The sequence below is a fragment of the Mesoplodon bidens genome, assembly GCF_964165515.1.
Source record: "Mesoplodon bidens genome assembly, chromosome: 10".
Lineage (NCBI taxonomy): Eukaryota > Metazoa > Chordata > Mammalia > Artiodactyla > Ziphiidae > Mesoplodon > Mesoplodon bidens.
In genome coordinates, this window is record NC_138172.1 from 1465275 (window position 1) to 1492760 (window position 27486).

The window sequence follows — 27486 nt, forward strand, 5'->3', positions numbered from 1 at the left end:
GTCGGGAGCCGAGCCCGGGCTCGGGACTGCACACGACTGGCTGCAGACAGATGGACCCTGGAAGGGACGCTGCTCAGCCTGCATGAACTGCCCACACTCACAATCCCAGAGGGGTCATGTAAAAAATCGTTACAGATCGGCAGATGTGGCAACACTGGGCCTGCACCCGACATGGCCAAGGAGCACTTTCTCCCGGGGCCCTGCAGCTCCCCGTTGCCCCCTACTCTGGCATTTGTACCACCCGCCTGGTTCCTGACAGCATGTCAGCCTGTGACTTCTGCCTCATGTGCGTCAGCTCTGACCCTCACCACAACCCCACAAGGAGGAGACCCTCCCGTTCTAATAGAACTCTGAGGTCAGGTCACACGACAGTAAACAGCGGAGGCAGGGCTAGGACTCGGAGCCGTCTGCATTCAAATGTCTGCTTTTTCTATTGCCAGCTGCCTCTGGGCCAGAGTCCTGCATTCCTGAGTCTCTGGGGACCCTACGGCGTCCCGAAGAGCAGGTGGGAAAGGGCCCGAGGACGGGAAGAGGAAGGGGAGTGGACAAGGTGCAAAGGCAAACGGCCAGTGTCCTCAGGACAGCCCTGAGCCTGGGCAGAGTCCCTCACCACCACCCGAAGAGCCCAGGAGGACAACAGGGCAGTGTCGGCAGAGGAGGAACAGGAGAAACAACAAAGAGAGCCGTGTAAGACACAAGGAAAAAATTAACAGCCGAGGACAAGATAGCAGACAAAGACAGGTGCTGGAGCCCTGCCAGAAGGAAGAAACGCCAAACCCAGTAAATGCTGGAGACTTGCAACAAAACACCCACAGAACTGAGTGGGGAGGGTGCTGGCCGAGAGCGCAGGGTGCTTGGTACAGAGTCCTGGGTACCCACCCTTCCGTTCTGAGCCTCACTGTCCCGGTCTGTAAACGGGGGAAAGCACATAACTGTGACTCAGGGACAATGGGTCGCCGTCCAGAAAAAACTCAAGTTAGATCTCCATCTTGCACTTTACATCAAAATAAAGTCTAAATGGATTAACGTTTGAAACATAGACATTTAAAACTGTAAAAGTACTGGAAGAAAACACATGAAAAACTATATATAATCTTAAAAGTAAAAAAATACCTGGGTAAGATACCAAACCCAGAAACAGAGAAAAGCAGGAAGACTGACCATTTCAACATAAAAATCAAACATTTCTGCATGGAAAAAAGAAGTCATAAAAGCCAAAGATAACTGGGGAGAGAAGCCTAAAATGCGCCTTCCCCACAAAGGATATGCTCCTCAATGTTTAAAAAGTTTCTTTAGATTGGCAGCAAAGAGCAACAATCCAATGGAAGTGGGAAACAGTGTCAGCAGTGCCCATGCAGCACCGCCTCTTGGCTCCTCAGTGTTTAAAAAGTTGCTTTGAATTGGCGACAGGGACTTCCCCCTGTGGTCCAGCGGCTTAGACTCCGTACTCCCGATGCAGGGGGCCGCAGTTCGATCCCTGGTCAGGGAACTAGATCCCGCATGCATGCTGCAGCTAAAGACCTGGCGCAGCCAAATGAATAAATAGAATATGGAAAAAATAGATTAAATGAATAAATAAATAAATTGACAACAAAGAGCAATAAGCCACTTGAAAGGAGAAATGGTATTAACAGTGCCCATGCACGCACCCTCAGCACCTACTCTTGGCTTCTTTAAGTTGGCAGCAAAGAGCAACAATCCATCCAGTCAGAAGGGAAAGCAGTACCAATGGCAATCCTCTGGTCTCCATCCCACCCTTGCAGGGCAGTCGGGGAGGCCAGGTCAGAAGCAAACAGTGCACAGTGCGTGAGTTTCACAGACAGGTGGAGGGTGCTAAGTGTCCTAGGGAAACGGCAGGAAAAGAAGGCTCGGAACGTATGAGAGGCGGGTGGGCTGCAGTCCTGATCGAGCTGTCCGGGTGGGCCTCACTGAGGAGATATTTGAGCCAGGACTCAGAGAGGGTGGGCAGTTAACCCCTGGACAAGCGGGCCGGGCAGGGGGAGGGGCTGGGGCAGAGACCTTACAGGGTGGCAGGGGTCCAAGGACCAGCAGGGAGGCCAGGTGGCTGGGGGACGTCAGACAGGAAGCAAGCAGCTCACGTCAGAGTAAGATGCCCTCCTCACCAATGCCAAGAAGCAGCTTGAGACTACACTGAGACCTGGTTTTCACCTAGCGGGCTGACAGAATGACACTGGCCACGAGGAAAGGAGCTTCTGCTTAGGGAGTCCTCGCGCTGCCGGCCCCATTACACGCACGGGCTCCGGGAGCCCCCAGCAAGCCTGCCGGGCTGCCCATGTAGAGATGACAGGAATCAGGTCACAGAACTGGGAGGGGCCCGCGTTCACGCTCGAGCGACTCCCCTGCCTGGTGCTGGGAGGTCGTGGTCGTCGTTCACAGCCCGACACCCCCAACTTTATCTTGGCTCGTTTTGCTGGACCTAGGGCGTTGGGCAACTTTCTGCAGAGTCAGCTGCCTTGTTTCCCCCCTGACCTTGTCCTCTCTTCTCCCAGGGGCCCAGATCATCGATCTGATGATGCTGGTCATTGACGTGACCAAGGGGATGCAGACCCAGTCGGCCGAGTGCCTCGTGATTGGGCAGATCGCCTGCCAGAAGCTGGTCGTGGTGCTGAACAAGACCGACCTCCTGCCCGAAGGGAAGAGACAGGCGGTGATTGATAAGATGACCAAGAAGATGCAGAAGACCCTAGAGAACACCAAGTAGGTTTGCTGATGAGAGGGCGTCGGGGCGCACCTGCTTCCGCCGACCCGGATGGGGCAGGCAGGGTCCCGCCGGGCGCTTGCTCGCCTCCCGGGTGGAGGCTGCAGTGCTGTTGCAAGAGGCCAGAAGAGCCAGGAGCATAGAGAAGCCACAAGTGGGTCACAGGAAGGGCGGTCCAGCTCTGCACGGCGTTCGGATACCCAGGCTGCCGGTGTCTTGCCGGCTCGCTGCTGTGGGGTGTGTCCTGCGGGAGCGGTCTGAGCCGGGCCCCGCCCAGACAGGTCCAGGTATCAGCCACCCGCCCCCCGCACCCCTCCCCATGCTGTCGGGGAGACTCAGGCCTGCCTGCTTACCACCTGCTTAGGGGCAACTCGGTTGTCGAAAGGGAGAAGTGCGTTTGGGTGATGAGTGGACATCTGTCACAGAGGCTTATAAAGTCGGGTGGGTGGACGGACAGGTGGATGGATGGATGGAGAGGACACGGAGAAAGGCCAGATCACATGGCCTGTAGTATTTCATGCCAAGGGGTTATGATTTCATCTTGTGGGAAGTAGGGGCAGGGGTGGGGTGGGGGGAGTCCAGGGGGCAGCAGGGAGCCGACAGGGAGAGGACGGCAGGGCGGCCCGGGAGGTCCAGAGCAGGAGGCCCGCCAGCCCTGTCAAGCGCTTGCCGCCTACCGTCGGGGTCTGCGGGGGCAGGAGGGTGACGGTGCTCCCTGGCAGGGCGTGGGGGAGGGGCGTGGGGACCACGGGGCAGAAAGCCACCTGGGCACTCGGGCGGCCATGGGCATGACTTATTCCCACGTGGGTAGCGTAACGAGAAGACACTCTGTTGAGCCCACGGTGTCGGCAAACCTCCTCATTTTACCGGCTCCTGTCCTCCCCCCGGGCCAGCGCCTTTTGATCAATACTACATAGCGGTCACTGGGCGACCGCGCTGCTTCCTCTTTGCTACGCAGCCCGAGACAATATCCTGCCTTGGCCACCTCTCCTCCTCCTGCCTGTGGAGGGCACGCAAGTGGAAATGGTTTTGTTTCCCCGTCATAAAGATTGATATGCCTTCCCATTTATGATTTTTTTTTCAGATCTAACACCTGCAGCTCTCCCTCAGAATTCTCAAGTTGGTTAAATTAAAGCTTCAGCCCTGAGAATGGGCCAAATATGTCATAAAAGATTTCCTAGTGCTGCTTTTGTTAGCAAAATTCATCAATCTGATAAAATCGACACATTTAGATAAGTGTTGCATAAGAATTCAGACTTTGTTATTCCCAGCGGAAGTGGATATGAGACTGTAAAAAGGAAGATAAAAAATTATATCTTCTTTTTAGTGAGTTATTTGATCTCCCTGCCGTTTTATTTACTTGTCAGAAAGGGGAGACCAGGTCCTTTGGACTCCTGCATAAAAGCCCAGCACAATGTCAGTGTCATTTGCTATAAACGAGACCTGGGAGGGGCTTAGGATACTATTAAGGGTAAATTAATATCAACTATTTCGATTAGTTAAATTTAAGGAAAATTCTCACTTACGTGTTTAAATTACTATTCCTATTTTAATTTATTGGTTGAAGGTCAAATCACAGCCTTTCTCACACATCCAGAGGATATTGGCCACTGAAGGGCCTTTGACATCCCTTCTCTCCTCATTCAGCACGCACAGGGCTGGAAAAGCTCCAGTAAGGAAAGCTTAGTGGGCCGATGGGCCCGGGCCAGCCAAGGCAGTCACCTCTTAGGAGAGCTTAGCTGTTACCTCCGTGCAGCCGAGAACTTCTTTAAATCATTTTAAAAGTGTCGGTTTCCTTTTCTTATGGTCCCTTGTTAGGTAAAATCCTTTGTAAATGCTGGTCCAAATGTGAAGAAACTTTCTAGAAAGGAGAAATTTAGACTGCTGAGCTATGTACATATCAAAACCTAAGAAGTGTTAAAAAAACAAAACTTTTTTTTTCCTATCCAAAGAGTAATCGAAAGAACCTTTGGAAAATAGAGAAAAGGAGTTAAAAGAAAGTGGAGACCACCCAAAGGTTTCTCAGAAGAGCAGCTGCTGACATTTTGGTTTACTCCATTCCTGTCTTTTCACCGTGCATAGTATCACCCCCACCCTTTCTTCCACGTTTAAAAAATCGTAGTAAAATACACATAACATAATGTTTATTATTTTATCCATCTGTAAAGGTACAATTAAGTGGCATTAAATACCTTCACAAAGCTGTGTACCCATCACCACTGTCTGTAACCTAATCCTTTTTCATGATCCCCAACGTAAACTCTGTCCCCACTGACCAGTCACTCCTCCCCCCCCGCCTCCTCCCCCAGGCCCTGGTAACCTCTGTTCTGCTTTCTGTCTCTGTGAATTTGACTGTTCTGGGGACCTCATATAAATGGAATCATGCAGTATTTGGCCTTCTGTGTCTGGTTTGCTTCACTTAGCATAATGCTTTAGGTCCATCCGTGTTGTAGCGTGTGTCAGAATCTCACTCCTTTTTATAGCCAGATAGTATTCTATTGTGTGTATAGGCCGCATTTTGCTTATCCATTCATCTCTTGATGGACACTTGGGTTGTTTTCTTTTGGCTGTTGTGAATGATGCTTCTATGAACATTGGTGTACAAATATCTATTCCAGTCTCTGCTTCAGTTCCTTTGCGTGTGTACCTAGGAGTGGGATTCCTGGATCACATGGTGATTCTATGTTTAACTTTTTGAGGAACCTCCCTACTGTTTTCCATGGTGGCTGCACCATTTTGTATCCCCCTCCGCAGTGCGTCAGGGCTCCAATTTCTCTACATCCTCGCTGACACTTGTTGTTTTCCTTTTTTCTCATAGCCATCCTAGTGGGTATGAGGTGGTGTCTCATTGTGGTCTGGGTTTGCGTTTCCCTAGTGACTGATGTTGAGCATCTCTTCATGTGCTTATTGGCTACTGTATGTCTTCTTTGGAGAAACGGCTATCAAGTCCTTTGCCCATTTTTTAGTCACGTTGTTTTTGTTCTTGAACTGAAGGAGTTCTTTATATATTCTGGACATTAATCCCTTGTCAGATTTGCAAATGTTTTCTTCCATTCTGTACGTTTTCTTTTCACTTTCTTGACAGTACTCCTTGATGCACAAAAGTTTTAAATTTTGATAAAATCCAATCTCTTTTTTCTTTTCTTTCTTTCTTTTCTTTCTTTTTTTTTTTTTTTGCCTGTGCTTTTGGTGTCATAGTCATGAAATTGTTGCCAAATTCAATGTCATGAAGATTTTCCCCAATTTTTTTCCTAAGAATTTTATTGTGTTAGCTCTTAAGTTTAGGTCTTTGATCAATTTTTAGTTATTTTTTTTGTATGGTATATGTTAAAGGCCCACCTCCATTCATTTGAGGATATCCAGTTTTCCTAGCACCATTTGTTGAAGACTGTCCTTTTCCCTTTGGTCCTTGTCAAAAATCAGTTGACCAAATATATGTGGGTTCCACTGGTCTCTGTCTGTCCTTATGCCAGTACTGCGCTCTTTCACTTACTGTCCCTTTGAGGAAAGTTTCCATTGGGAAGCTGAGTCCTCCAACTTTCTGCTTCTTTTTCAAGATTATTTTGGCCATTTGGGCTCCTTGCAGTTCCCTCCTATTGGAATGTGAGGATCTGCTTTTCCATTCCAGCAGAAAGTGATGGTTGGAATTTTAATAGGGACTGCATTGAATCTGTAGATGGTTTTAGATAGAATGAACACCGTAACAGGAGTAAGTCTTCCAATTCATTGACACAGATGTCTTTCTATTTATTTAGATTTCTTAAAAATTTCTTTTATACAGGTTTTGTAGTTTTTGGTGTACAAGCCTTACATGTCCTTGGTTAGATTTATTCCTAAGTGTTTAATTCTTTTAGATGCTATTATAAAGTGGAATTGCTTTCTTAATTTCCATTTCAGATTTTTTTTACTGGTGTATAGAAACACAAGTGACCTTGTACCCTGCAACTTTGCTGAATGCAATTCTCCCTCTTTAAACATATAATTGTAATCATGAAGTATTTACATTTTTGAGTTCTGCTTTTATTACTTAACATTATATAGAGCAATTCTTCATGTAACCATCACCCTGTTCCTGACCCTTTGAAATGGCTTAAGTTTTCCTTCTTGTAAATAAATAGTCCTGGGTGAACATCTTTGACCATCATTAAACTTTGTCTGTATTTTCGGGTTTTCCTCTTGAGAGAGCCCCAGGTATGGGGTCATAGGTCAAAGGGAAGGAGCCCTTCAGAACCTTTTGTGCATCTCTGTGTTCTTTTCCATTTCACACAGGTGCCAGCGGTGAGCTCTAGTATCTAATTTAAAAATGTATTTGGGGACTTCCCTGGTGGTCCAGTGGTTAGGACTTCGCCTTCCAATGCAGGGGGTGCGGTTGGGGAGCTAAGATCCCACATGCCTCGCGGCCAGAAAACCAGAAGATAAAACAGAAGCAGGGCCTCCCTGGTGGCGCAGTGGTTGAGAGTCCGCCTGCCGATGCAGGGGATACGGGTTCGTGCCCCGGTCTGGGAGGATCCCATATGCCGCGGAGCGGCTGGGCCCGTGAGCCATGGCCACTGAGCCTGCGCATCCGGAGCCTGTGCTCCGCAACGGGAGAGGACACAACAGTGAGAGGCCCGCGTACCGCAAAAAGAAAAAAAAAAAAAAAAAAAAACACAGAAGCAGTATTGTAACAAATTCAATAAAGACTTTAAAAAATATTTTAAAAAATACATATTCGAAACATTTAGGATAGAATGTTGTTTTACTCTTGTTATAATATGTGATTCTTTAATTACTGGTAAGACTGAACATTCTTCCTTAAGTGTATTAAATAGTTGTGTTTTTGTGTGTTTAATTTGTGCCCATGTGTTTTGTCTATTTGCCTCGTGATTTTAATGCTTTTCTTTTTGATATTCAGGAGTGTTTAATATTAATAAGGATGTTGTTAATAATTAACCCTTTGTCTATCATATTTCCTACAAATAAGTCTTTTGCATTTGTTGTTTGTCTTTCTGTTTTAGTTTTTTTTTTTAACATACAGAAGTTTCTAGTTTTTATGTAGTCAAGCTCTTTGTTTTTCTTTGTTTTTCTTTATCTCTGAAAGCATTTAAAATTACTCTTGCATAAGCATTTATCAATGTTAACAGAAATAAAAATAGAAGATAAAAATGTACCCACAATCTTTCCAATGCAGCGAATTAAAGTGTTTTTCCCCTCGGAACCCTGTCAGTCTTTCCCACCTGTACACAGTTTGAGGTAGTCGTTATTACAGCATTGACACTGTTCTGTGTTCCAGGCTTTTTTGTTTATCTTTCCACTAAACGTTATTGTCTGACAGCATCCTTGGTGCATCTTTCTCCCAGACTCCCTCTGTGTTTCCTCCTGCTTTTAAACCCTTTCTTTTCCCTTGTTTATGTTTTAGCCACGGCCATATGCTTAGTGCCCACCTTCTCCCCGAGATCAGGTGGGATGCCAAATCCACGTGACCTGGCTCCTGCCAGCGGGCTCCTACAAGGTGTGCCTTCCGTACCTGCTCTACGGCTGACTCACTTTACCTCTCAGCGTTGGTATTTCTTCCTCTGTAAAGTGGGAGCTCGTAACTCCAGCCTCACAGTGTTTATTATGAGGGAGCATTTGATGTGGGGCCTGGCACATCGTAGGGGCTTCGTAACAACAGCTGTAGCGTGTGGAGCACCTGTTGTGTGCGCGGCCCTGTACTAGGGCTTTCCTGAGTGCAATCAGTCCAATGCTCACCATTACCCCAGGCTTCTGTATCTGGCTCGACTGGTGAGAAAAATAAGGCATAATAAGTATCGCTGTTTTTTTTTAGTATCACTATTTTGAATTCTGCTATTCCAAACCTAAAACATAGACTCTCTTTGTTTACATCTTTTACACGAGTTACACACACACACACACACACAGATTCATATGCATTTTTTTTTTTTTTTTTAACCGATGTGAGTTGTTTTTGTATGTTGATGAAGGTCAGCCTGCATGTACAGTCAGCAGGTCTGGGCCCGGCTCGTGCCATGAGGTACCACAGCTGCGCAGGGAGCGGGGTGGGGTGGGCGGGGAGGGGCGCTGGGAACAGGAGGCGCCCTCGGCTGTGCTCTGGGTCAGCTCCCACCTGGGCTGTGGGCCTGTGCTCAGCGCTCTTCCTGACATCTCTGGCTGGAGCCCCCTGTGCTCCTAGAGCCCAGACAGCAGCCTAGGTCTGGAACCCAGGCAGGAGGGGCCTCTTGTCCCCGGGGGGTTGCCAGCAGCCAGGATGCCCCATTGTGTGGTGTGCTCAGGAAACCAACAAGGCCAGCTTCTCTGGAGCCTGGGAAAGGGCCAGACACCCAGCCCGAAACGCATTTATGTTTTGTTACAATACGTTGCCCAAAAGGGTTTGGATAAACAATAATTAAATTTCCGAAAGCTTTATGGTTAATCGCTGGAATTCTCAGCACACGCTTTTCCCCTTCTGCGGCCCTGGGCCTGGGGCTCGGAGCGCAGGCAGAGACGTGCGCGTGGGACGGGCCCTGGCTCAGGGCGGGTCCTGGCTCACTGACTCCGAGGCCTGAGCCCCCGCTTCGGTCTAAGGGTGGGCTCTTCCAGGGAACTGCCAGAGAGGAAAAATAAAGACATTTCTCTGGGAAAGGGGCTTTGATGGAGCTCAGACACATTCTGCCGCTTTCAGTGGCTGTCAAGCTGCTGTTTCCACTCTGAATACAGACTCCAGTTATTAAGGCTACTGCAGAGTTGGGGAGGAGTGGGTAGGAATAAGGCAAGTAAAAATGCCACAAAGTTCCCTCATTCTTACTGAGATTCAGCTGTTCTCCTTGACTAAACATTCCATAGATTGCTGCGAGCCTTTGGTTAATTTGCAGAGTTCTGAAAAGGTTGTTTCTGGTCATTTTTCCCAGTGTTCTTATTGCCTTATGGAGAAGACCCTTTTCGAATGTCCTCACTCCACATTTTGCTGATTTTTCAGTTTGTTGAGTCTTTGACCTGTACCTCATGAATTTATCCCAAATCAAGGCCAAGAAAAGAAAAGAAAAAAAAAAAAAGAAAAAGTCATATCCACCAACATATTTCTCACAATAGTGAAAAATTTGGGATGTTCTAAATGAGACACATTGGGGGAAAGCATGTGAATTCTGAGCTGCACTGTTATGCAGCTGTTAAAAATGCAAGAAGAGGTGGCCGGGGGGCGGGGAGGCAGGAGTTTAACACGGTGGTTGTGGGCCCTGGTTCTGGAATCGGGTGGGGTGGAGGTTGGCTCTGAGACTGATGGCTGTGACTTGGAGCAAATTAATCCACCTCTCTAAGCCTCACTTTGTCATCTGTAAAATGGTGCCAATTCCATGGTGGTTTTGTGGGGTTTCAATGAAAGCGTCCAGGTCGTATTGTTGGCTTAGTCAAGTGAGTCTTATTATTATCATTGCTGTTGTTATTTTTCAATAGAAAATTCTTTCTGATATAATGGTAAATAAACTAGAGGGATATGAAATTGTATGAATATTGTAACCAAAATATGAAAAAAATAATTCCTTGGCAATGCACGGAGAAACCAAGGTTGGAAGAAAGCACACCACAGTGATGGGATTGTGGGTTGTATATTTTCTCTTTTCTGTTTTTTGATTTTTTGTTTTCCAGTGGAAAAGGTAAATGTATACTCATAGTAAGAGTCTTTTCTTAAAGAGGCAGGCTCTCCAGGAGGCCGGGAGGCTGTGGAGGGGGCCTCCGGGCAGGTCTGGCAGGGACTTCTCAGTACCTGTGCTTCCCGAGTCTCTGCAGGAGGCCGGGCTGTGCCCCGTGGTCCTCTCCAAGGGCGTCTTTATTCAGGGGCCTGGGGCCTGGGGCCTGGGCTTCACCGCTCCTCCTCAGGGAGGGTTTGGAGTAGCGGCTAAACCTAGGAGCCCCCTTCTGACTTCTTTCGTTCAACACGAGGCGTTCCCTTCGGGCCTCCGTGCCCTGCTCTGCCAGGTGGGAGCACAGCGACGCCGCCCCCTCGGCGCCTTCGACGGGGTGAGAGCAGAGACCTCCCGTCGTGCTCATCGGTGACCGTGGTGGGACTTGTCTTTCTGTTCCAGGTTCCGAGGTGCACCCATCCTACCCGTGGCGGCCAGGCCTGGGGGACCGGACGCCCCCGAAACAGAAGCTCCACAGGGCATCCCAGAGCTCATTGAGGTACCGCCAGCTTGATCCGCGTCGGGGGCTCCGGCTCACTCCAGGGGGGGCCCAGCGAGGGGACTCTCCACACTGACCCCTCGGTGCCACCTCCCTCGCCTTCCTCACGGAGTTCAGTCAGGGCAGAGCTGCAGGCCTCCAGTCGGCAGCCCCTGCTCTGCAGAGCTGTCCACATCCTCGTGAGCCTCCTCTCTCCTTTCCCCGCCAAACTCATCCATGAGGCAGCTCCCGCCAGGCTGGGGCTCTGGGGCTGCGTCACCCACTCCAGCACCTAGGGTTGTGCCAGCCCCTCCAGTGGGTCCCTCCCAGGCGGGTCCAGCGTGGCTTCCATCCTCGTCCCTTCCGCCAGGCTTGGGGATCACGGACAGAGGGGGAGCCCAGCCATCGGGAGGGCCCGGGGCACCCAGCGGGCAGGGTGAGAGTGGAGTCCCTCTGCTGAGCCCCCGGGCCGCTCAGAGGCTGCGGGGGTGAGGTGTCTTGACCCTGGCCCTGGACGGCGCATTAGAGCACTGGCCTCGCCACATCTCTGTGACCTTCCGCGCTTGACCTGCTCTCTCTGGTCTCGGTACCCTCACTTATAAAGTCAGGGAGATGGTGCCACCGCTTGGCGTGTGGAGTTCGTGTTCCCACGTGTAACATGCTGGAATGGTGCCGCATCAGAGCTTACTTGGATGGTGAGACTGGTCATCACGTACCAGGCACCACCCTGAGCTCTTTTTGTACGTGATTATTAACATCCACGATAACATGATTGTTAACAAGACTTGAGAGGTTTAAGGTATTTATCCGCATTTTGCTAAGAAAGAGCCTGATACTCAGAGATGCTAAGTGACTTGCCCACTGTCTCACAGTCAGCGTGAGGTGGAGCTGGGATTCAGATCCAGGCTGACTGTGTTGGGGCCCACCTGCCCTGGGTCCGCAGAGCCGGGGTCAGGTGTGACCACATGCACGGCTGCTGTTGCTGTGATTACACGGTGCTGACCTTGCTGACTTAGCAAAACAAACATTTTCTGGGTGAAGCTTTTGTTACTTTTTCATCAGCTCCAGAGAGCACTGGTCTAGGAACCTGGGACAGTTGTTTTTGTTAAAGCAAAATCCACAAACATGCTGGCTATTGAAATTGTTCATATATTCCTTTGAGAAGCCTCTGTGCAAATCTCAGGCCAAGCCTGTTTTGCGACTCTAGTCTTTTTCCACAAGAGTAGTTATCACGAGACTGAGAGTTTGGGACATTCACTACCAAATACTTTTTTGACAGTCTCTTCCCTAACGAAATCAGAAAGAAGCAAGAGGACTAACGTGGTCTTGATTTCCATTTGTTTCTTGGTGATCAGCTCCGGCAGCACCGCAGAGCACGAGGGCGGGGGGCTGGCTGAGGTGGAAGCACGCGGGAGAGTGTGCAGAACAGGAAAAGCAGACCCACCGCGGAGGGCCAGTCCCGCTGTCCCCGCCGGGGCTTGGGGAAGGGGCCTTCACCCCTGCCCTGCCAGACAGAGGCTGATGCCCTGGGCATGTCCTTCAGGTTCCCTTCAGGCACCCCGATGCAGCTGCTGGAGCTGCTTGGGGTGCTCATGGCCTGGCGGGGGAGTGGACAAGCAGACGATCCCAGCTGCATGTTACCTGGCGACACAGCCAGCGCAAGAGCTTTCTAGAGGCAGCATCGCCAGGGGGAGGGGGAGGCCACACTGGTTGGCGAGCTGCCAGGGCTGGCCGGTGGCCGATGCCCAGTGTGAGCGGGCGTGTGAGGCTGGGGAGCGACGTGGCCACGGGTGCCCTCGGTGGGCTGCCTCCGCGGCTGTGTGCGGGCCTGGAGCCCAGCCCGTCGGGACGCCGCTGCGGGAGTCCCAGCGGGAGAGGGTAAAGGAGCGTCCTCCGCGGGCCCTTTCCCTCTGCACCGAGAGAGGGAGTGGGGCCTCGGCAGAGGCTCGGAGTGCAGTTGGAGGTGGTCCGTTCTGAGCTCCGGGGCCAGCTTGCCGAGCCCTGGTCACACCCCCTGCTCTCCTCTGCGCCGCCCCGTCCAGCTCCTCTCCCAACAGGGTGTGGCACCGGCATCTCTTTTCTAGCTCCTGACGTCCCAGATTTCCATCCCAAGGAGAGACCCCTCGGGCCCGTTCCTCATGTCTGTGGACCACTGCTTCTCCATCAAAGGCCAAGGCACCGTGATGACAGGGACCATCCTCTCAGGCTCCGTCAGCCTTGGTGACAGCGTGGAGATCCCCACCCTCAAGGTCAGTGTTGCCTTGCCCTTCCTTTGGGCCCCTCCCTCTGTCCCTGTGCCCCTCCAGCTGCGGGGCCTGCTCCCTCTTCTCTCCCATCCTGCCCCCATGCTCGCCCCGATTCTCGGAACAGCCCCAGGTCGTTGGGAGACTCTCAAGCAGGCATTCTTTATGGAGAAGTGGAGCCTCCAGAGGGTGTGTGGGCTCCAGTGCATGTGGCCCGTGAGTGAGGGCACTGGGTGGAACCCCTCCCCCTTTCTACAAACCCCCAGGTCAGGGTGGCAAGTACGTGTGGACTCATTTCTGGGTCCCCTTTGCTTCACCACAGGGATTGCAAATTAAACACAATTAGAACCTTGTGTTGCTCAGAGCCGTACAGTCTGGACACCACCCAGATGAGTGTCACATTCCTAGTGACACTGGCAGCTGCCACGTCATCTGTGGAAGACCTGTGAGAAGGCTGGCAGCTGGGGTCTCCCCGTCACCCCCGACTCCTGGTAACTGCTGGCCTGGCTCTGATTTAAAAGGTGTCCAGTGGCCTTGATACTTCCCTCTGGTGGGCTTTGCTTAAGGTTTTTGTTTACTGGAAAAGAAGAACTTAGAGCTCCCTAAGCGCCCTTCTCCGTGGGGAATCCAGGGTGGGGAACAAGGGCTGGTTAGAACTCGCAAAGCTCCCAGGAATTCTGGCGTCCAGGGAAGGTCTCTGGTCCTCAGAGGAGGCTACAGTGCAGGGGAGTGGAGGCTTGCTCTCGGCCTGTGTCCGAGGCCAGGGACGGTGCCGGCCACTGGAGGTGCTCACAGCCCCGGACTGGAGTCCGGGGGCCTGTGGTTGTCTGGCTCACTGGGTGTATTAGTCACCGACCTCCAGAGAAACAGAACCGACGGGGGGGGTGGGGGGGGTGGGGGGGGTGGGGTGTGTGTGTGTGTGTGTGTGTGTGTGTGTGTGTACACACACAAAGAGAGAGATTTTACGGAACTGGCTGGTATGATTGTGAGGCCAGCGGGCTGGAGACCCAGGGCAGAGTCGCAGTTCAAATCTGAAGGCTGAAGGCTGTTGGCTGCAGAATTTCCTCTTCTTCCCGGGAGGACAGTCTTGTCCTGTTCAGGCCTTGTCCACCATCATCATGGAGTGTCGTCTGCTGTACTCCAAGTCTACTCATCTAAATGTTAATCTCATCCAGAAAACACCTTCACAGAAATCAGAATAATGCTTAAGCAAATATCTGGGCCGTGTGGCCCAGCCAAGTGGACACATGAAATTCACCATCCCCCTGGGGGGAGGTCCATGTCTTCAGGGTCTGCCCTGAGCGAGGGGAAGGCCGGAGCACTGCTGACGCTGTGCCTGGCGTTGGCCGTTTCCGGGCCAGGGCAGCCTGAGGCAGGAGAGGGGCATCTCAGGAGTGAGAGCAATGACCGGTGCTTCCGCAGGTGAAGGAAACGTCAGCTTGAGATCTCTCCCCTCCACCCATTCCTCCTGCAGAGCCGGGGGTCGTAGGGAAGAGTCTCGTGACCAGGGTGGGCCAACCTGAGGGCTCCCTGGGGCGGCAGCAGGAGTTGGAGGGCCAGGGTCCCCTGACACTGTGAGGCATGATCCCCTCCTCCCCTGGCTGCCGTGGAGCCTCCTGTGAAGGCCGTCAGTCCTGGATAGAAAGACTACTCAGATCAAATCCATGTTGCACCGAGTACTGAAAGTGCAAATCTTAAAAAACAAAGCACAAAATTATGAAAACAAACTAGACTTACATTTAACAAAACTAAGCTCATACGAGTGACTGTGTTTTAATTCCCAGCTGGGGCAGGAAATGAATACAACGCTAAATCCCCTTCTGTTCCCTGTGCCCCCTGCGGCAGACCCCTCGGGGCCCCCTGGCCCCGTTCCCCCTCTGCCCTGGGCCAGCAGCTGGGAGGGGGTGAGGGGCAGAAGAGGGCTCTGTGAGAAGCAGACGCAGACTTGGGCGCCTGAGGCTCTGGAGGGAAGGAGACGCGTCTGATGACCGGCCCAGTCAGTGGCCGCAGCGCTGGGGCCCAGGGCGTGGAGGAGGCGAAGGCAGGGCCAGTGGCCACCTTAAGCTCTCAGGGGTGCGAGTGGGGGCTTCTGAGATCTTTGGCTACTGTTTTCATCCTTATAAAGATGAACTTGCCTCTCAGAGTCCCAGGTACTGAGCTGTGGTACTTGGGCACGTGGAGGTTGCTTGGCAAAAACAAAGTTCATTCTCTTGCTTTTGGGCGCCTGTTTTCCCCCAGCCTACTTTCCAGCCCTCTTGGTATCTATTGCTGTGCAAGCCTCTAATTTACTAGTCGGGGGAAGCAGAACTTGTAGCAATGAACTTGGATTTGGGCTGAAGGGTTTTCTAAGAAAAGTGTGGAAGGTGCAGCCTGGTTTCTCCTTTGCTGCTTACAGTAAAATGTGAGAGGGAAGGCGTGAATTGAGGAAGGAGCTGTGATTAGCAAGGGGAACCAGCCCCTGAGGGCGTGGGAAATTCTTGGCTTGTGCAGATCCCAAAGGATGCTGAAAGCAGGAGATTCACTTCTGAGAGCGTGTGCCCTGGAGAAAGGCCACGGGCGAGGCTGGACAGCCTTTGCTGAAGAGTTTGGGTGTGTGTCTCACGGGTGCAATCAAATATCTAGCAGACGCCAGGACAGAGCCGTGCTTCTCCAGGAAGGATCTGTGGAGAACCCTCTTGGTGAATGGCATAGATCCCCTCTTCACATACATGAGAGACCCACAGGTTTTTGAGGCTGTTATATCATCAGAAACACTGCCAACCAGGATGTAAAGGGACAGAGACCCGACAAAATTTAAAAAAAAAAACAAAAAAAAGCAATTGGACTTCTGGGATTGTACATGCAGGAAGTAGCAGGTAGAAGGACTCAGCCACAGCATGTGTTAGTTATCCTTCAAGATAAAGGAGGAATGACTCCAAGGGCAGAGCTCTGGACATAACGGCAGAGGCCAGAGAGATGAGCCCAGAGGCCAGGGCCAGTGGAGCTTCCATGGGCCCGGAGGGCAAAGGATCAAGCCACAGAGGGTCATTCTCAGGCCTGGACACCTAATGGAATTTGTTTTGCTGGGTTTCAAACTTGCTTGGGACCAGTGACCTCTGAGTTCCTTCCATTTTCTCCCTATCCCTGTATTTTAAAAACAGATAACTTGTTTTCCAGTATTACAGGTCCACAGATAGAGAGGCGTCTTGCCCCAGGATAGATCATTCCAGATGACTCATGCCTAGTTAGGTGACTTAGCTGATGATACTTTTGAGCTGATGATATTTAGATGAGATTTTGGACCTAATTAGAGTTAATGCTGTAATGGGGCGAGAATCTGGGATATTGGGATGGGGTGAAAGTATTATGCACGTGAGATGGATGTGACGTTTTGGGGACCAGAGGGTGGACTGTAGTGGGTTGAATTGTGCCCCACAAAAGATGTGTCCACCCAGAACCTCAGAATATGTATGACCTTATTTGGAATGAGAGTCTTTGCAGATGTAATTAAGATAAGGATCTCTAGAAGAGACCATCCTGAGCAGGGTGGGCTCTTTATCCAGTGACAAGTCCAGTGACACAGGGACTCTTGGGGAGGAGGGCATATGAAGCTAGAGGCTGGGACTAGGGTTCTGCAGCCTGGAGCTAAGCAATGCCCATGGTTGCCCGCATGGCCTGAAGCTAGGAGAGGGGATGGAAGGGGTTCTTTTAGAGGCTCTAGAGGGGGCCAACCCAGCTGACACATCGGCTTTGGACTTGTGGCCTCCAGAACTGCTAGAGGTTACACTTCTGTTGTTTGAAGCTGTAAAGTTTGTGGTGACGTGTTGTGGTGGCCCCAGGAAACGAATAGAGATTTTGGAAGAAAGGACTGAAATCAGGAAGAGCTTCCAGTTACCTGTAATCTTGGGCAGGTCCCTTAACGCCTCTGAGCTCTGACTTTCTTGTGAGGAATCGCAGCCCCGGCTCACCCTCTGGGGTTGTTGTGCGGGTGACGTTGGCCTTCAGCGCTTTGCGGGTGGGTCCATCGCTTGCTGACGGCCAGCTCTGCTCTTCCTTTCTTCCCCATGACCCCATCTGACCGGGGAGAAGACCTAGACAGTGGAGCCCGCATTTGAAGCCATTTGACCAACACCAAAGACCGGCTCTGGGCATCATGCCCACTGCCCCGGGAGCCCCCACAGAGTCAGCCCGGGCTCTCCACTCACCGTCACGTGCCCAGGGCCTGTCGGACACTGGGGCACTGCAGGGCAGGCTACAAACTGGACAGCTCTCCCCCCAGGCCAGTGACATCCCAGGCAGGTTTCACTAATCTACTTGGGCGCATCTGACCGCTTGAACTCCCCCAGGGGTGCAGTGCGGCCCCTCCCTAAATAGTTGTGTCCCCTCCCGGCCAGGCTGCCCGCCGGAGCCTGTCAGACCCTGGCCCTGTCTCTGCCGCCACGTCCGTCCAGCTGGGGCCCATTAGCTGAGGGGGGGAATGTTGGGGCCCAGGGAGTGAAGGAGAAAAACCAAACCCCACTTAGACCCAGACTGCTTTAAACCCAGACATCCTGCGACTCGCCAGCCTTCTCCTCAGGCTCTTTGGCTCTTTGCATCCTCAGCAGGGGGAACCCGTCGGTAAGATCTGATCTTGGGATGCTAGGCTAGTGATGTTTCCGGCAGTGATTGGCTATCAGGGGTGTAATGTCAGGAACTGTCGGAGACGCACATGGTGCAGAAGGAGAGTCAGGGACCCGGGACCAGCCACAGGCAGGCTCCCCTCTCCTGCGCTTCACCGGCCATCACGGCTCAGACCCCGAGAGCCCCCTCTGTCCCCGCCTCTGGCAGAGGGCGGTGTGCGGCACTGCCCACTAGGGGTGATGGCCGTAGAGTGCCCAGCACCCGGGAGGACACTTTGTCATTCAGTATTGCTGTCACACGGAACTCCTGCTGTGGGTTCCACAAGCAGTAAATGGTGGGGTCCTTGCCCGGTTGTGAGGAAGCAGGTCTTTGCAGGGCTACTAAATGGGTTACTGCAGTGGAACCCGCGTCGCTTCTTGATAGTGAGGGGGCATCATCAGGGGGGTGTGGATACCTATTTAGTTGATAAAAGTTTTAGAGAAAGTTCAGAATTTGATAGCACATTCCTCCAAATCGAGTCCACATTCAGGTTTACTTACCTCTTTCCAAAAAACCCCCAGAAAGGAAAAAGAAAATGCGAAACAGTATTTGGCGTCGTTCCTCTTACCTTTGCCTCCGCTCTTGGAAGCTGTTTTACAGGGGTGAGGTGAGACGGGGACTCGGCTAGGAGTCTGTTTTCCTGCCCCAACGAGCCCGCGGCCCAGCGCCTCCTGCCCCACCTCCAGCGGCCTCTGCCTCTCGCCCTGGAGCCTCACCTGCAGCCTTCGTGGGCCGGCTCCCCACCCGGAAGGGGTCTCTCCTTGCAGCTCCCGCGGCCCCCCACCGGGTGCCTGGCCGCTCGCCCCCATGTGTGTCTCTGCCATGCGTCGCACTGCAGAATCTCCTTGAGGACAGAGGCTGCGCCCGTCCGGCTCTGTGCTCTCAGCACCCGACCCGGAGCTTGGCCCAGACGAGGCCCCAGAAATTATTTAGTGAACAAAACAATAGGAAAAAGCCAATAAGCAAATAAGCAGTTTGTTTCTGAGTAGGATTTTGATTCAAAGTATGCAGTTGATGACCTTAGCGGGCTGTGTTTGTAGGAGCTGCTCCCCATGGGCCCAGAAGCAGGAGTGGAGCGGGCGGCGGCCACTCCTCTTCAAGGCTTGTGTCTCGGTGCCTCAGCAGCCAGGAGGCCCAGTGCTGGCTCATTTTTCGGAGAATGACTGTAAGTCAGGTGCCCAGGGCCGCAGCGCTGGCTTCTCGAGCCACCTTCCTCTCAAGACGGAGCCCCTCGGCGTCAGTGCTTTGTGTCTGGAGTGTAGTTGGCCCATCTTCATCCTTAGCCATTTCCTGTTACAGAAGATTCATCAGGAAGGAAGCAGCGCCAGGCTGGCCAGGCCACCTCTCCCAGCCCTGCCAGCGCCTCTGACTGGCACCGCGGGGAGAGGAGGGCCACCTGCGGCCTGTGGTGAGCGGCTGTGGTCCCTACTGCCCTGCCGTTGTCGCGGGCGCTGCTGTGACCTTGGTTTTATTTTTCTCGTTAAAGGAAAGTTGAGTGTTTCCTGAGTACACAGAGAGCAAGTGTACCACTTAAACTGAATATTTATCATTCTTTCTTTTAAGAATAAAACAGTAATAAAAATACCATAAACATTGCTTTAATTATTCACAGGCTTCAACTTGTAATAATCATGGGGAAAGGGCAAGTGAGACGTCTTTTTAAAGTAAAGGCACTTGCCTGCTTTCGTTTGAAGTTTTGTTAAAATGCTTTATTATAACATGTTCTTGTTTAAAAATAAATGCCGGCCACTAGAAATTCTTTTTTTTTTCGGTCTTTTCAAAAGTACTTAAATGAGATGATTCTGGGCAAGGGAAGTCCAGAGTCTGAGCCAGCCTTATGGGACTGAGCTGGCTTCCGTCCGACCGCCAGCCGCGTCCTTGGCTTGCTGTTGGTGACCAGTGTTTGTGAGGACACACACAGGGGTGTGTGGATTAGGACAGGTCCCGCTGGGTACTTGCATCTGCCTGCCCGCAGGCCCCTTTCCTCGCCCTGCACAGCATGCTCAGGTGGAATTGCAGCCCGGGGCAGGGCCTCTTCGCGACAGGGCCGCGTCCTCTGAGAGCAGGTGGCAGGTCCCTGGTGTGAAGGAGAGGAGTGGGGCTGGGAGTGGAGGGGGTGCTCTGGCAGCGGGAACCGTGCAGCGGCCCGGCGGGGAGGCAGCCTAGTGACTTGACGGCCTGCGAGAAGGTCACTGTGGCTGGTGCTCAGAGAACAGTCACCGAGGAAGAGGGGCTGTGGGGCTAGAGGCGGGAGCGGAGCACTGGGGTCCAGAGGTCTCCGTCCAACAGCTACTGAGACATGCAGGTGGTTTTGAAGGGTGGAGAAGGGAGCGTGGTTGTGTGTGTGCATATGCGTTTCCTGGTGTGCTGGAGAGGCCAACCATATGGAGAATGGATGCAAGGGGGCCAGAGTGCCTTTCTGGGGACCATTAGGAGGCTGTTGTGTAGTCCAGGCAGATGGAGGGGACGTGGATCAAGCTGGCGGCAGTGCAGTGGGGCTTACGGCTGTTTAGGAGGTGGCATGGACAAGGCTGGTGAGGCAGTGGGTTTGGGCCAGGTGCTGGGGGGAGCCACGTCCGAGACAGCCCCCAGGTCTCTGGCTTGAGTAGCAGGTGGGGTGGTGGAGCCGTTGCTGCGGGGGAGCCGGGAGAGGTCTGGGGCTGAGGGCGGAGGCAGAGGGGAGCGTGGGTTGGGTTTTAGCAAGATGGAGGTATTTGGGGGCATCCAGTTGCAGGGGAGGTGTATGGGGCTGAAGCTCAGACGCCAGGGAAGACATGAATTTGTGCGCTGTTGGCTAATCCAGCCGCTGCCTCGGGGCCTCTGGCGGGGAAAGATGAGAAAAGTTAAAAAGCGAGCTTCAGCTGTTTCTCCTAAGGCTTTATTTCTGGTGCTTAAAGGCTGCCAACCCTCCTCCTGTTCTTGGCTTGGGAGCCTTCCCAGTTGTGCACGGTGAGGGTCTGAGTGGCCCTGGTGTTGGCATTTCAGGATACAGGGAGGATCTTTCTGGGGGTGTTTGCGCTCTTTCGGATGACAGACGCCCCGGGCCAGCCTCGGGAGGAGCTGCCCTGGCCTGCCGGAGCCCGTGCCCGACTGCGCAGCGTGCGTCCGCGGGGAGGGCAGCCGTTCCCCAGGCTCCACGACGCTGCCGCGCCAGAAACGAACGGGGTGACTGGGCGGAAGGTCAGGAGTTTAAGAGCTTGTTTCATTCAAGACGGGGGTAAGAGACAGGAGGGGAGTGCGCGGGGTTATATGTGGATCCTGGTATTTTCTTTGAGCTGTGGGGAGAGTGGTCGGGGCAGGAGGGGAGGCAGCCCGCCAGAGGGAACGCTGCCAACAGAGCTCCTAATGCGATCCAGACGCAGCCCATCTCCCGCCCCTAATGCAGTCCTGGCGGCAGGAAGGCCCGGCAGCAGGCCGTTAACCCTTCGGGTGCTGGCCGCCCGCAGGCCTCGGCCCTCAGCGCGCTGATGTCGGCCCCTGACTCGGTCCCAGGTGCGTCCTGAGACGGTCAGCAGCTGCATGTGACAGGAGCTCGCCCTCCGCAGCCGTGGGGACCGGGGTCTCCGGTCACTCGGCTGCCGACCTGCACCCTTCAGGGGGCCTTCCCCGGACACTGACCGGGGCGGAGAGCGTGGGCGACATTTTCTCAGGAAAGAGGTGGCTGCAGGGTCCCAGGGGAGGGGTGGCTTGCCCGGGGTTATGTGGCTGGTGGGAGGTGAGCTGGGGTGGGACCCCGGGACCCTCTGCCTGATCAGTGTCTCTGGTTGCCTTGGGGGCTGTGGAGCCTGCGCCTTCCTTGCTTCCTGGGGGGACCGGCCCCATGTCTGTTTTCCCTGCCCTCTCCGAGCCCAGCAGCCAAGGAGCGCGCGGGTTTTCCGCGCTGTGAGTGGACTGACAGGCTCATTGCAGCCCCGACAGGGTGACGTAAATGTGGGTGGGGAGAGCACGCTGGAACCGCCAGGCCCACGAGCCTGCTCCGGGCCCTCGGTGAGTGTCTGTGGATAAAGGGGACGCACAAGCCCGTCTCCGCACGTGTACAGCTTGGTCCCACCCGTTCAGGAAAGCCGTGCATGTGTGCATATGTTTGTGTATAAATGCGTCAAAAGAGATCTGAAAGGAGACACAGCGAACTGTGAATAGTAGTTCCATCTTGGGGGAGGGAGGGAAGGCGGAATTCAGGGCTGAGAGAGAGCTTTCATGTTTCAGTCCATGTAATTGGTGTTCAGATCTTTTACAACGAGCTTGGATTCATCTGTTTCTTGTGTGGCTTTTAGGGAAGAAAACACAGAAAGAATTAGAGGAAGAGCAGCTTCTGTTCTGCCCTTCCCCCTCCTCTCTCACCTCCCTGTGGCCTCACCTGCCTCGCCTGGGACAGCCACTCTCCCCAGCGGCGTGCTGTGCTGGGGGCCACCTCCTCTCAGGAAGCCTGAGGGGCCTCCGTTCCCGGCCCTGCAGTGTGGCCTGCAGTCACCTGGCCCCCTGCGTGGATTCCCGGCCTGCCCTCTGGCTGCGGTGCCCGGGCCACTGCCCGCTCGCCCTCCCAAGCTGTTCTCCCTCACCCCTCCCAGGCTCCCAGCCTTTCCTCTCCCATCTCCCTCGTGTCTCTCCCCCCAGAGCTTCACAAAAGCCCTTGTTTGCGGACATTGCCTCCTGCCCTGTGGGGTGGCCTGGTGATACTCTTGTCCCTTTAGCAGGAGCAGCCGTCTTTCCCGTTTTAACCCCGGGAAGGCCGGGCGCGGCTCTGCTTGCCCTCGCGCCCTGCTGAGCGCATGCCTCTGCTTATCGAGAGCCTGCCCCCCCCTCAGAGCCACCATGGTTCTCGCCCCCCCCTTCTCCACGACGCCCCGGGGACACGAGGAGAAACCAGGGCCCAGAGGAGCTGAGTCGTCCCCCAGGCTCCCGTGTTTCGGGTGTAGACCCGCGTGCCTCTCCCGTGGCCTGTCCCGGGTCCACCGTCCCTGATTCGAGCCTCCACGTTATGTGCCCACTTTTCTAGGCTGCTGTGGGGTGCTCGGGAGTGACCCTGCCCCTGCCAGCGTGCTGGCCTCAGGCTCTGCAGACCTCCGGTGTCCTCCTCAGTTTTAGCTTAACCTGGGCCTTGAGAGAGGAGGGGTTTGGGCGATGCGGCCTGGGCCCCGGGGCGACTGCAGCCCGGCTCTGGTAAGAGCCACGTCCCCGGAAAGGCGCCTGGCAGACACACGTGAGCTGTGATGGGGGGGAGACCGTGCCAGACTGGCCCCTGTGGAGGTTTAGAACCTTGTGAACTTGGCCACCTCCCTGAGTGGGGACCCTGAGGCCCTCCCACAGCTCCCCACGCTGCCCGCTGACCCTCGCTGTCCCCCGCCCGGCAGGGCCCACTGGAAGGGACTGTGCGGAGGCGAGCGAGGGGCTCTACCCTCTCCTGCTGGCCTCCTGCTCCCCACTCGTGCCCTGCTCCTGTGACCTGGATGAGATGTAGCGACCAGCGGCCGGAAGTGTGTGGCCTGTCCGCTTCGGGCCAGGGGAGCCTCAGCTCCAGCCCCCTTCCTGGCTGCGGCCTCGGGTCACGGGGAGCCTGCGAGGGGCTTTTTGATGTGCACCGTGGATGCTTGGCTTGGCCAAGTTTGTTTGCTTAAGCATTGCTGTTGCCAGATCCTTCGGACCTTCTCTTTCTTTTAAAAACATGCTGCTTGCCAAAGGTTATTTTGGATCTGTTTTTGTTTATCAGGTAGAGTTGTTCCAGCACGATTGAAAGCAGACCCACATGTTGACACGCGCCTGAGCTGCTCTCGGCCCGCGCACATGCACACACACGCACATGCGCACGCACAGGCTCTGTGCACAGCCGTCCAGGGCCCTAGAACATACACGGCTTACGAGTGGGGTCTGGGGGTGGCAGCCTGAAGATCTTCATCGTCCAGGTGATAGCGATGGCGGGATTTCAGGTGGGGAGAAGCTGGGGGCTGTGACCTCTTGGGAGTCTCAACCAGGTGGGTGATGGAGCTTTGGGACCGGCGGGCCCGAGTGACCTGCCTGCTCCTGTCCAAGGCGCGCCCCACCCCCAGGCCTGCGGGGAGCATCGTGCGGGCTGTGGCTGTATCCTTGGGAAGCACGCAGGGCTGCCTGCAGTCAGCAGGGGCGAGGGAACGGGTGTGGGGCTCCAGTTTAGGTGACTGGCTTTCTCCTGCGGGCGCCTTTGGGTGCTCCCTGCCAGAGGGCCTGCAGTGAATTTCTTCTGAAGATGCATCTCTCTCCATTGGGACCTGTTGTGTGTATGCAGGGCTGCTCAGACAGGCCTTTCTGGAGCTCCCTCTCAATCCTTGCCGCCCGGTCCCATCGTACGCAGAGGGACGTGGTTAGGGTTACTGTCTTTCCTGCTCCAGGCCGGCAGCTGGACCAGTACTGCGAGGGTGCACTGTGCCCAGAGCGGGTGTGTGTGTTAGCTTGCTGGAGTTTGATGACCTGTGACAGGGACCCACTCAGGTGAGCACACCTGACAAGGGACTGCGTCTGCTTCATAACAGCCTGCTTCTGCTCTGAGCACGGCTGAGTCAGGGCCTGCAGGCTGTCAGGACCAAGTCTCTCGACTTCATTCTGCTCCATGTGGCTTGGCCTCAGGCAGACTCTGTCCTCCTGGGAGCCTCCTTCCCGGCCGCGGTGCACAAGGTCCCCAGACCCAGGGGCTGCCGTCAGTGGCTGGGCCAGCGGGGCACGTTGGGCCCGGGGCACACGTGCGGGCTCCCTTTGGCTGCGCTGGGTATCCCAGGCGTGACCTCTGTGAGTTGCTGCCACCACTCCTGGCCTGCAGGAACCCTGCTTCCACTTCCAGCCTTAAACCAACGAAGGTCCACACTGAGGGTTTGGAGAAAGCTTCGTTCCTCCCCACATGGGAGCGAGGAGACTCATTTTATTATAATAACATTTTCTTCAGATTAAAAAAATAATAATAAGTGCTTGTCATTAAAAATGCGACACTACTGAAAAGGATGCAAAAGCGACCTCCAGTCCCACCCACTGGAGAGAAGCCCTGTGACCCTTTGTCTGCCCCCCAGAGAGCTTGAGTGAGCACAGACACGCGGGGGCAGCGCGACGCAGTGAGGCTGTGTGTCGTGTGCAGCCGGGTACCCTCCATCCCCACCGCCCCGCAAGCTGGACGTCATTCCTTTTCAGTAAAGGGAGATCGTATAGTCACGAAGCTGACTGCAAAGTTCAAAAGTAATCATGCCTGAGTTTGGGAATCTTTCTAACATGTATTTTACACTCCCCTCTTTCGTCAAACTGCACAATTCTTCCTAGAATACTGCTTATCATTTCATCTTTTCGTGATGACTCAGCTCATTTTGATGAACCAGTGGACGTTATAGGGTTGGCTCTGTTGAAGTGTGTGGTCTGTTTGCTCCTCTGAACGGCTCCCTGCACACAGCCCTGGGGGTGCTGGTAGCCTGTTGGGGGAGCGGGGGGAATGCTGTGGTGTGCAGGCCACGGGCTCCTTCCCTAGTTATGGGGCCTCGCAGAGGCCAGGTGTGAGCAGAGGGTCCAAGTGGGCTTCTGGGCACTCCTAGGGTTGCCTGATGAGGGCAGAACCCTCCCACCATTTGTCTTTACCCCGAGAGCAAGGGGAGCGCTGAGGGGTGTAAACAGGGGAGGAGGGAGGGGGAGGGCGGGAGTAGGCACCCCAGCTGGGTAGACGTAGACGTCTGACCGAGGGGTCCGGAGTGGGTATGGGGAGCTGGCTGGGTCCCGGCGAGGGATGGCAGTGGTTTGGTCCAGGGTGGCGCTGGCAGAGAGGACAGGCCGTGCCCAGCAAGTGATGCAGTGGGTGCAGGGGTGGGGGGGCGGGGGCGCTGGGATTTCCGGCCTGTGTGACGAGATGGGTGGTCGCGCTGAGGGTGCAGGGAGACTGGGTGTGCCGCACGTGGTGCGGGGGCCCTTGGAGCCGACACAGGGCTCTGATGTCTAGGGCAGGACTCAGGAGTCGTCCTGTCCTCGATGCCTGGTCCCCGGAGGTGTGGGTGGTGTGACACCAGCTGGGGAGCTTAAAGAGGACGCCTCACTTTCTGAAGACCTGGGGAGGGTGGGGAGGGTGCCTCCTCGCCGTGGACCCCGGCTCCTCTGGCCCCGCCCCTTCTCCTGCCCCTTTCACGGCTGTCCCCAAGTCTCCGTCCTGCTTCAGTGCACTACCTGTGCCTCCAAGTACTTCCTAGTAGCTTAGCCAACACACCTTTAAAATAGGAACTTGATAACCTGTGAACTCAGGAGTTGCTCTGCCAGTTACCTTTTTTCTATCTGGAATGTGATATAAATGTCTCTCCCACATAGATTTGTATTCACTAATAATGTGTAATATTGTTTTATTTAAAGCTACGTGTAAATGATAACATCCTGTGTGTTCCTACTCCAGGCTTGCTCTTTTCATGTTCATTCAGCATTTTGTGTTGAGGTTTATCTTCGCTGGTAGGTATGGTTTTAGCTCCAGGTTTTAACTGCCGTGTGCTGTTCTGTTAGGACTCAGCACAGTTCATTCATCTGTGCTTTTCTTCTTGGAATTCCCGTAGCATGTTTGCACCCTTCCCTGCAGCTCTTGCACACACAGTGGTGTCTGCCTGGGGTCTGCTCCCGCCTCCACCTCCCCACTGAAAGCCGCTTGGTCAAGGTGGGGGTGGGAGAGGGAGTGAGGCTGCACCTCCTGGGCGAGGAGTGTCTGTGGAAATTATTTGGAATTCTTATTTACGGGAGCGTTGTCTCTCCTTGCTGTTTATTTAATCAGGGTACATTTTACATGCTGGGTTATAACCCGCTGCCTCGTCATCCTGCTCCTCCGCTCGTCCCTGCCTTGGCCCTGGGAGCCCTTTCAGGCTCTCCTGTGTCCCCTGGACGTGGCCCCCTCCTTTCGCCTTCTGCGCACTTGCTTTGCTTCTGGGGCCCCATGCTGCTCCAGGCCCATCTGGTGTCATCCCTGCCCCAGCCCTGGAATCTGCCATTTCTCCAGGGAGCCTTGTCCCTTCCTTGGAGAGTGAGTGGTCCCGAAGCCAGGGTCTGGAGCTGGGGTGTCCCTGCTTCTGGGCCTCTCAGCAGACAGAGCTGGGAGGTATGAGTGAGCGCACGTATCTGTAATCACAGACACACACGTATCCATCCGTCTGTGTCTCCGCCGGGCCTCGCGTGCATCCAGACCGATGTGTGACTTCAGTGGAGCCTCCCGCCGGGCTTGTCCGCAGCTCCACTCCCACAGTGACCAGCCCGGCTCCTGCCATCCACCGTCCTCCCTCCGTCCACCTCCTTATTTGTTCAGCTACTTGTACTGGATTGTGAACTCACACCCCGGGAGCTGTTTTTGACTGTGGGCGCCCACGGTTCCTGAGCCCTTATCTGTGGCAGCAGGGAGGTTGCTGTCCACGCAGATGTTTGGCGTGAACTCAGAGAGATCACTGGGCAGGTAGGACGGTGACGCGCCCCCTCCATCCTGTAGTTAACTTTATTTTTTAATAGTTAAAAAAATAGGTGATAACATTTTCATGATGGGAAAAATCCAAACTACACAAAGATGTAGAGTGTTCCCACCCTTGTACCGTTTCCAGTTTCTTTCCAGGAGTCTGTGTGCTTTCAAGCATATCCATGTACACGCCCTCCGCCTGATTTTTTTTTTTTTTTTTTGCGGTACGCAGGCTTCTCACTGTTGTGGCCTCTCCCGTTGCGGAGCACAGGCTCCAGACACGCAGGCTCAGCGGCCATGGCTCACAGGCCCAGCCGCTCCGCAGCATGTGGGATCTTCCC

General features: G+C 54.1%; 1 protein-coding gene across 7 annotated transcripts in view; it reads left to right on the forward strand.

Annotated features, from left to right (window-relative positions):
- The window catches only part of EEFSEC (eukaryotic elongation factor, selenocysteine-tRNA specific), a 171051-nt gene that overhangs the window by 60594 nt on the left and 82971 nt on the right, over nt 1-27486 (forward strand). For all 7 annotated transcript variants that reach the window (XM_081246905.1, XM_081246900.1, XM_081246902.1 and 4 more), the window contains exons 2-4: nt 2511-2718; nt 10777-10873; nt 12937-13101. In XM_081246905.1, the coding sequence (XP_081103031.1) occupies nt 2511-2718; nt 10777-10873; nt 12937-13101 (470 nt within the window). The remainder of the gene's footprint in view (nt 1-2510; nt 2719-10776; nt 10874-12936; nt 13102-27486) is intronic.